Source organism: Saccopteryx leptura, chromosome 1 (assembly GCF_036850995.1).
Source record: "Saccopteryx leptura isolate mSacLep1 chromosome 1, mSacLep1_pri_phased_curated, whole genome shotgun sequence".
In the NCBI taxonomy this organism is placed as follows: Eukaryota; Metazoa; Chordata; class Mammalia; order Chiroptera; family Emballonuridae; genus Saccopteryx; species Saccopteryx leptura.
The window spans coordinates 52422415-52432225 of NC_089503.1; the positions used below are offsets into that span (position 1 = coordinate 52422415).

At 54.2% G+C, this 9811-nt stretch overlaps 1 protein-coding gene across 1 annotated transcript; it reads left to right on the plus strand.

The window, feature by feature from the left end:
• The first annotated feature begins 444 nt into the window (after window positions 1-444).
• On the plus strand, window positions 445-9811 carry CYB5R2 (cytochrome b5 reductase 2). The gene is made up of 9 exons (XM_066360585.1): window positions 445-558; window positions 1739-1882; window positions 2129-2201; window positions 5101-5207; window positions 5475-5604; window positions 6190-6273; window positions 6956-7041; window positions 8559-8658; window positions 9521-9811. Exons 2-9 carry the CDS (start codon window positions 1805-1807, stop codon window positions 9691-9693), a joined length of 831 nt encoding a protein of 276 aa, XP_066216682.1. The 5' UTR covers window positions 445-558; window positions 1739-1804; the 3' UTR covers window positions 9694-9811.

Consider the following 9811-nt stretch of genomic DNA (forward strand, 5'->3'; position numbering starts at 1 on the left):
GGAAGGTCAGCAAGATTCTCAAATGTACTGTGAAGAACCCCCATAAACGCCAGGCCTGCCACTGGTCTAGTGTTGGGTACCTGTCATTTCTCTCTCCCAGTAATAAATGAATGAATGAACGCTTACAGCGAATGTCTTTTTTGATTCCATCACTTACCCATCCCACCTCTGCAAACACCTCACCCTAGAGATATATAGATATAGATGATATAGATATATGCTCTTAGAATTGGTTTAAATTCCCATTTCCGGTTACATCATCCCTTCCCTCCACTCAGACGTCACAGCCCTCCAGCCTTGCCACACAGTTTAAACCAGCTGAGGACAGGGAGCTCTTCATCAGAGCAGCTCAGGGGGCGCAGGGAGAGGACCAGGATGGAGAGGGGACCGCACAGCAAACAAGGGAGATCATCAGGAACGAGGACGCCCCCGGCTCTCCCTCGGCGGGGTGCCTCCCAGCAGTGGAAGCCTCGGATTCCGCGCGATCCTGGGGCAGAGCCGACGCAGAACCGCAGTCCCGCGAGAAACAACCCTCCAACGCCGGCCCCTCGGGACGGGGTAGGGCTGGGGGTCACGCGCCGCCGCCGGTCTGGGTGCGCGTTTTCCGACCCAGCCCCCTCCCCGGCGTCGGCCCCTACCTGTGGGCGAGGCGCGGCCGTCGGGGGGCGGAGCTGCAGGTCGGCGACCCCGAGTCAGCAGGCCGGCTGGACGGGGAGCCGCGCACCGGCCTCCCAGCCGGCCGCACGGCAACATGTTCAGCGTCTCAATCCGGGTGGGCTCCCGGGACGGGACGGCCCGCCGGGAAGAGGCCCCAGGCACGGAGGCGGGCGGGGGCCGGGCAGCCTCCGAAGGGGCCCCGACAGTCGGAAAGGGGGACGGGGGGAGGGCCGGGAGCGCAGGGGACGCGGGTGGGGTGGGCGGAGGGGCACACCCGGCGGACCGGCTGCGGGACTGGAGGGGGCGGGGGGCGTGCGGGGCTGGGCATCCGGCCTGGGCGTGAAGAGGGAGGGCGGACTTTCCCGATTCCGCCGGGCCCGCTGGGGTCGGGAAGGGAGCAGGCGGGCCTGGCGGGCACGGGCGCGGGGCGGAGCTGGAGGCAGCTGCGGAGGGTGGCCGGCCGCGGACAGGTGAGTGCTCAGCCTGCTCCTCCTGGCCCGGTGCGTGTTGGTGTGCCCCGAAGCGCTAAGGTAATGGAGCATCCCCAAGCGCCGAGGTAATTAATGCTCCTCGCCCCACCCCAAACCCTAGCTTACACTGGCTGCTGGGAGCAGTGGGGGACATAAGCTCTCCCCTGCCTCACTCTCAGCCAGTCACGTCGGGAAGATGTTATACCCAGGGCCCCTCTCTAGTTCTTCTGTGTTTAGGAGCTGGAGACTTCATTCCAAATTGTGTTAGAGGTAATGCCCACTCCACCTCAAGGAGGGGACTCCCAGGGCTTGCGCCCTTGGCTGTAGCCAGGATGGAGGCAGATGAGCAGGAAGGGCCTGGTGACATTAGCCCTCCGGGGTCATCTGATTTGCCTGGTTCAGGAAGCCTGGGACATCCCTCCTTGTCTGACCTGCACTGACCCCATCCTACTGCCCACTGACTCTCTTTTAGTACTTTTCCCTCAGCCCAGTTTCCAGGCACAGCCCAGCATTTGTGCCTTGGGTGTGGAGAATGTACCTCTGTGCCTGAGAACTGTCCCGCCCAGGGCAGGCAGGACCTGAGGTGCCCTGCTCCCATTGTGTCTGGCTAGGACCCGTCCCTGCTCCTTGCCATCAGCGTCATTGGGGTCACAGTACTTCTCTTGGCTTTGAAAAATATGAACTCAAGGAAGAGACCTCTTATCACCTTGCAGAACCCTGACACCAAGTACCCGCTGCGCTTGATTGAGAAACAGGTAATGGGTCAGCCCACTGTCAACAGATAAAAGATGGGGGGACAAGAGCGGTGGGGAAGGTGCTCACTGGGAAGGAACATGGTGGGACAGGCACTCATTGACATGGCCTCCAGTCGCTCCCCACGGCCTCTGTGTGTATATGTACTCTGGGAAAGCACCAGATGGAGCTGCCTTCCCAGGCATCGGAGCTACCCAGTAAAGCTTCTAGAAAGCTGACAGTCTTGCCTTTGTTTTCTGTTTTGTTAGCAAATCAGCCACAACACCAGGAGGTTCCGCTTTGGACTGCCCTCGCCAGACCATGTTTTAGGGCTTCCTGTAGGTGAGCGGGTCTTGGTTTCACTGGGTGACGAAACTCAGGAACTCAGCTGGGGGGTAGGAGTTGCCCTGCTACCTTTCCTGAGACACATGAGCTCAGAGTGGTTGGAAGACGAGCTTGGGGCAAATTCGTTCATTCCCTTTCTCACCATTTGATTTCAGTTGACACAGATGTGATCTCTCAATGACCTTTAAAAAGAAGTGAGTCTAGTCCTGGCCAGGTAGTTCAGTTGGTTAGAGTGCCATCTCTATATGCCAAGGTTGCCAGTTCGATCCCTGGTCAGGGCACATACATGAATCAACCAGTGAATGCATAAATAAGTGGAACAACAAATCAATGGTTCTCTTCAATTTTCTCTCTTGCAAATCAATCAATAAAAAATGTTTTAGAAAGAGAGTGAATCTAGAGTCAGAAGCTCTAAGATCTTCTCACAGGCTCCTTCTTGGGCAATATTAGGCAAGACCCTCAATCTCTCTGAGCCTCAGACTATAACACGGGATTTCCCAGGTCTGCCTGCCTCTTGGTTTGTTGCGAAGATAAAGTGATTGATAGATGTCAAAACGAGGAATTGATATTCTCTAATAGAAGAAAAGCCCAGGATATGTGGACAGGCACGAGAGAGTCAGGGGTCCCACCCCTTGCCCACATGGATACTCTGCAGAGGCCTCTGACCCATACAAGGAGGCACCCATTGTGATACCAGCCCTGGCAGTCAATCCTAGAGTTCTGAGTTATCCCAATGTTAGTCTGAAACACAACCAGATGGCTGAGTCAGCCAGTCTTAGTGAGGTGGAAAACCTTCGCTAGGTCCACAGCCTAGTAATCCTGAACTTTGTACAAACTGCTAGTGCTGCTTGCCTGCCTGGTGGAGACCCTCATCTGTGTCCTACTTGTCCTTGTACATGGGACAACCCCTTGACCTCTCCTCCAGCAGATGTTAAGATTACCAGTTAGGCAGCCAGCCTGGCCCCTCAGCCTCCTTGCTGCTTCCTGTCTCTGTCTTCAGCCATGAGAGCTCACTGTTGGCTGCCTTCTAGCCCCCTGCGTGCCCTGTGCGGCCAGTCCTGTTGACAAGAAGGCTAAAAGAATGAAAAACTTCGAGAAATAGAATATCTTCGAGTCTGTCATGACGCTCTCTCCTCACCCCTGGTGTGGGCAGTGTGAAGTTAGTGGGACCAGGTGATTTAGAGGCTTCTGGAAGAGTGCTATGAGCACACAGAGATAATGATGTTTCCCAGCTCAGCCGAAACAAACTCGTTAGAGGCGGGACCTGCTGGATCAGCCTCGGCAGCCCCATTTTCTCTGCGGATGCTGCCAAGCCAGACCCAGGTTGGCCACGTCTGAAAGAACCTTTTTAAGGTTTCCAGTTTCAGAGTAGTTCTCAGAAGGAGAACCACTGAGAATAAAAGTGCTCAGGCTTTTATTCCTGGGTAGCCCTGGTTCCCCGCCAGGTCATACTCCGGTTTATTTTCCTGAAGCTGCCGGAAGGACTGGCCCCTCCAGCGTCCCTTCCCTCCTCTTCCTCCTTCTCCTCCTCCTCCTCCTCCCCTCTCTCCGCCTGCTCCAGCTCTCCACTGTGTCCCCAGGTCCACCCCATCTTTCCTGTGTGTGCAGCTCCTACTCCCTCTGTACTCTGGCACAGAGCTGCTTCTTGCCTGTCTCTTAGCATCGCTTTTTTTTTTTTTTTGTATTTTTCTGAAGCTGGAAACAGGGAGAGACAGTCAGACAGACTCCTGCATGCGCCCACTGGGATCCACCCGGCACACCCACCAGGGGGCGACGCTCTGCCCACCAGGGGGTGATGCTCTGCCCCTCTGGGGCGTCGCTCTGTTGCGACCAGAGCCTCTCTAGCGCCTGGGGCAGAGGCCAAGGAGCCATCCCCAGCGCCCGGGCCATCTTTGCTCCAATGGAGCCTCGGCTGTGGGAGGGGAAGAGAGAGACAGAGAGGAAGGAGAGGGGGAGGGATGGAGAAGCAGATGGACGCTTCTCCTGTGTGCCCTGGCCGGGCCGGGAATCGAACCCGGGACTTCTGCACGCCAGGCCGACGCTCTACCACTGAGCCAACCAGCCAGGGCTTAGCATCTCTTAATTGCAGCTTCTGCCCTCACCACTGATTGCTTCAGTCACTGAAATCTCCCGCATGAGATCCAGCAGAGAAATCTGAACAGCCCAGCCCATCAGGTGGCACTGGGATGTACTTATTATGATCCACAGGTCTCTGGCCACAGCTGGTCCATTTAGTTCTACCCTGGAGGGGCAGAATTACGTGGTTCAAAACTTTACTGCTGCTCCTCAGCAGACCCATCGCCTAGGAAGACACATTGCTGTTTCTAGAAACATTGCTGTTGGTCAGTTGGTGTCCAAATCCTGGGGCCCTGCATATCTGTGAGCCTCTGTGTTCTCTGCACCAGGCAACAGGTTACAGGTGAGGAGGGAGTCCTCTGTGATTCATTCATGGACTCCAGTGATGCATCCAGGTTAGGAAAAAGAAGAACTTTGTGAAGGCAACATAACTTTCTCTGAGAGGGAAATGCTCCTTTCTGTAATTTTTAATACTCAGCCTCCAACAGTGAGCTCTCCCTGCTCCACAGAGTACTTTGACGCAGTGAGCACTCACAGTGGGCTTCCTGTATGTAAAGCTCACAACTGCACTATGATGGAGGTGGGGCAAGTATACCATCACCGTTCATCCAAAGAGGTGACTTGCCCAGGGTCACACACAAGTGACAAGGACAGGCCTAGGATTTAGACCTCTGAATTTGGATTCCTTGCTTGCTTGGCCCTCCTCCCGTGCACACTGCCACACTATGCACCCACCTCCCTGAAGCTCAGTCTTTCAGTGGAGTCCTGAGTGCAGTTTAGGCTGGTTGTACTGACTTGAAGTTTGACACCTTTTCTGTAGGGAACTATGTCCATCTCTTGGCCAAAATTGATGGCCTTCTGGTAATCAGGGCATACACACCAGTGTCCAGTGATGACGACCAAGGCTTTGTGGACTTAATTATAAAGGTAACTGATGCCCTCCTCCCCCCCATCCACCTGCCTTACCCTCACAAACCTATGAAGGGTGGTGGGGTGGAGAAGGGACACCTGCCCTGGACAGTGTCCTTGCCCAGAGAAGCTGTTGACCTGGTGAAATCTTGAGGGGCTGCTTAGAGCAGCCATGAGTGCAGAGGGTTTTCTCTGCATGGTTCCAACAGCAAATGCATTTTGGAGTTGTGTGTGGTTGTGGCCTCCATTCTGAGGCTGTGAACACCATCCTGCCTTTATTTTCAGATCTACTTCAAAAATGTACACCCTGATTATCCAGATGGAGGGAAGATGACTCAGTACTTGGAGAACATGAAAATTGGGGACACCATTCTTTTTCGAGGGCCAACTGGGCGCTTGTTCTATAATGGGCCAGGTACTGGGCATTTGCACTGGGCCTTCCACTGGGAGGAAGAACCACATTCTTTCAGTGGTTCCCTTGTTCTAGAAAACTCCTCAGATCTGAGCCACATGGACTTGACCTTAAAGTCATCATACCCATTTCACAAGATTGTAAGTGCCGTGAAGGTACAGGAGTGATTTGGTGTTTTCTCATCACTCTGTCTCCAGCACGACACCTGATACATGAAAGGTAGCCTGCTAATGCTGAAAAAATGGATGGAGTCCACACCCATTCATTTACTCACATACTCATCATTTACTCACTGCTGTGGGTGAGAGTGCTCTGTGAGGACCCCTATTAACTTCAGCGTCACTTCCCTCCTTCCTCAGAAGAAGAGATCCAGTGATTCCCCAAGGAGGCCCACCCTCTATTCCCACTTTGTGCACTGGCGCAGCGAGGCTGGCTGAGGAGGTCATCCTGGCTCCCTCCTTGGCTTAAAATGGTGTGGCCACTTCCTTAGGCGCACTGGCCTCCTGGAAGTCCCAAGGAGAGTCAGTGATCTTATGCAGGCTTTTGGGCAAGAACTCCAGAAATCAGAAGTATCTTCTGTGTTTTCAGGGAAGTTTTCAGTCAAAGCTTACCATACAAGTAAGCCTAAAGAAAAACTGGCCCATCAACTGGGAATGATTGCTGGGGGCACAGGTAAGAGGCTTCATCCCAAGGGGAGCCCTGAGATCTTTCTGAATTTGGAGTCATTTGATCCTACAAGGGGTGATGTCAGAGGTTTCTTCCCTGCTATCTTAGATGGGAATGCAGGGTCAACAAGAGGCCTTGAAACTGACCCTGTGTGCCCCGCCCTTTACTGATGGGCAGCCCAGGAGCCCCAGGGAGCCTAGGAAGTCAGGCTGGGAACAGGGAAGAGGCTGGGGACCACGCTGGGCAGGCACACACAGGGTCCTCCAAGGCCTCCTAGATCCCGTTCATGCCTGACTCCCCCTCTTTTGAAAATGAATGCCTGAAAGAAGAAATATGTAAAGAGACCTATAACTTTCCAGGCACCATAATAGACACTTAAAACTCACACTTACTCCACATTAATTCTGTTTTACAAATGAGGACCCTGAAAAGCTCAGACAGGTACTTGAATCACCCTGGTCAGATAGTGAGGCAGCTGGGCACAAACCCCAGTTCTGAAACCAAAGCCATTGCCCCTTCCATCTTACCATATGAAAATGAGAAAGGGATTTTGATTTATCGCTGCATTCAAAGGAAAAACCAAAATGATGGGCGGTCCCCAGTCTGAGTTTTGGGGACTGCAGACCAGGACTGTGGGTATTCCGAGAGGGAAAGCTGGCCTGCTGCCTGCTCGTAAACTCTGTTCCAGGGATCACGCCCATGCTGCAGCTCATCCGCAGTATCACCAAGAACCCCGCTGACAGGACCAGCATCTCCCTCATCTTTGCCAACCAGGTCAGTTCTGCCGGGTCAGCCCGAGCTTGCGGGATAGGACGGATGGAATGTCTGTGGAGCAGGGCTCTGCGGTCCCTCCTCCCCTGACCCACCGGGCTCCTGCTGCCTGGGTGTCTGGCTGTGGGGGGCTCGTGGGCGCTACGGGGCTGCTGGCAGCTGAGAACCTGAGTCTAGACCTGTTTTTCTATGTTTTTGCTTTTTTTTTTTTTTGGGTTTGTTTTTTACTCTTCTGTCTCCCCAACCAACCCTAAGCGTCGTGCTGTCCTTCCTTCCTTAATACATAGTTCTGTTTTTTCTGAGTATTAAAGCAGCCCTCAACACAAATTTTGGGAAATACAGAATCATATACACATTTGACTTATTTTGGTATTTTTTCTCTACATGCTCTGTTTTACAATAACATATGTATAGTTTTTTTTTTTCCCCTTTTCTGAAGTTGGAAACGGGGAGGCAGTCAGACAGACTCCTGCATGCGCCCGACTGGATCCACCTGGCATGCCCACCAGGGGGCGATGCTCTGCCCATCTTGGGGCATCGCTCTGCCACAATCAGAGTCATTCTAATGCCTGAGGCAGAGGCCATGGAGCCATCCTCAGCGCCCGGGGCCAACCTTGCTCCAATGGAGCCTTGGCTGCGGGAGGGGAAGAGAGAGACAGAGAGGAAGGAGAGGGGGAGGGGTGGATGGGCGCGTCTCCTGTGTGCCCTGGCTGGGAATCAAACCCGGACTCTGGCACGCCAGGCCGACGCTCTACCACTGAGCCAACCAGCCAGGGCTAGTTTTGTTTTTTTAGTCAACATACCATATAGACATTTTCTTCTCATTAAAACTCTTTATAAATAGTTTCATCATAGTCTATATCAAGTTGCACCACAATTTACTAAATCTCCTATATTCAGGTTATTTTCAGTTATAAATGGTAGTGATGAATGATTGTGCCTAGACTTGATCGCTTTTAGATTATTTTCTTACACAGGATCCCAGAGGTGGAATTATTAGGACAAGAATTATAACGAGTTTTAGATCTAGGTTTTCTGTGCAGCATCTCTGAGCCTGCAACAGATTTCTTTTGGCTTTGGCTCCCTTTTTCCCCAGTGAGGCTCCAGCCTTGGTCATCCCTCCTTTAGCTCTGCAGCGTGGTTATATATCATATTATATAAATATATGACTGTCTCAGCCCCTTCCATCCCCTGTAGAAGACGCTGGGCCCACACGGAGGTTGTTTTGGTTGGGTTTGCTGTGCCTTAGTGCCAGTGTGGACGTAGGAGGGGGGGCAGGGAAGCCACCCCACTCTGTGGAGCCACGCCTTCCAGCTGGAGGCTGTCACCCAGCCGCTCCACCCACGACAGAGGGTTGCTGTGCAGGGGCGGCAGAGAACTCGCATTCGCCCGGGAGTCTGTGTTAGCACCCGAGCGAGGAGAGTGGCAGCTGGGGCAGGAGTGTGGGGACCCATGTGCTCAGTCTGGAGAGTGAGCAGGAAGTCCCTGGAGGGGTTTTCCTCATGCTGCTGCTTTTCTAGACAGAGGAGGACATCTTGATGAGAAAGGAGCTTGAAGAAGTTGCCAGAACTCACCCAGGACAGTTCAACCTGTGGTATACCCTGGACAGGCCTCCTGTTGGTATGGACCCCATTGTTCCCACCATGGGTCAGCTCCAGCCCTTGGCCCACCTCAGGGAGTAGTCCCTGGGGGTTGGTTGGTTTGTTTGTTAGGACTGGGCTCAGGGGTTGAGGCCTTGGGCTCTGTCTCCCCATGGGAAACACAGGAATTTGAAGGAGAAGGGATTTGGGATGACTTGCTTGTAAAAGCAGTCAAGGACAGGTGTCCCGTATCTCAAAAGCACTCCACACACAGCACTGACCATCAGGAGGGCCCCTGAGGCACTGGGCCACCTCGGACACCCACCCCTGCTGGCATCCCACAGAGGCATCACATACACTGCATCTGACACGGCCACTGACCCCTTCACCCCTCCCCATTCACCCCCCCGGACAGCAGTCCTCACATGCTGAGCCCCAGACAACACAGCCGCCACTGTGCACATAGCACCCACAGGCCGCCTCTCCTACCCTGTGCAGAGCCATGGCCGCCTTGTCAGACACTCCCTGCCCGCAGAGGGAGCCGCCCCGCTGAGCCGGTCCCCAGACCCACAGCACACTGCCCGCACAGCTCCCGCTGACTGCTCTGACTCACCCCCTCCTCCACACGTCCCACCTCACTGTCCTGCCCTCCGTCCTTGCAAGCGCCGGCAGCAGGCAAATCCAGCAGGAGCCTCAGAAGCTGGGACCTGGGGTCGGGACTGACGAGGACTGCCTCGTGCCCCTGTCCTCTACTTTTCAGCTTTCTGCAGAAGAAGTACAAACTTCTGAGTCTCGGAGAGCAGCCTCACCTGCCTCTCCCTGGCCTTAGGGAGGGACAAGAAGAGGCCTGGGCTCAGAGACTCCACCTGGCCCCTCCACAGCTTTGTTCTGCTCCATCTCAGGCTGGAAGTACAGCTCCGGCTTCATTACCGCCGACATGATCAAGGAGCACTTCCCTGCTCCTGGGATGTCCACGTTCATCCTGGTCTGCGGCCCGCAACCCCTGATCGAGACAGCTGCTTACCCTAACCTGGAGAAACTGGGTTATACCAAGGACATGATTTTCACCTACTAGCCCCCCCCCCCCTGCTCTGGGAAAACTGTCCTTGTCCCCTACATCTGATTCAGAGTCAGCATCACCATATTAAACTGGGAAGTGTTCCAAAGTGCCTCCGAATGCGCCCTCGGGCATG

Excerpts from the sequence above, each read along its gene's own strand:
- CYB5R2 (XM_066360585.1), top strand. The coding sequence starts at position 1,805 with ATGAACTCAAGGAAGAGACCTCTTATCACCTTGCAGAACCCTGACACC. Across the intron at positions 7,042-8,558 it reads CCCTCATCTTTGCCAACCAG|ACAGAGGAGGACATCTTGAT; the intron begins GTCAGTTCTGCC and ends CTGCTTTTCTAG. Across the intron at positions 8,659-9,520 it reads CCTGGACAGGCCTCCTGTTG|GCTGGAAGTACAGCTCCGGC; the intron begins GTATGGACCCCA and ends GCTCCATCTCAG.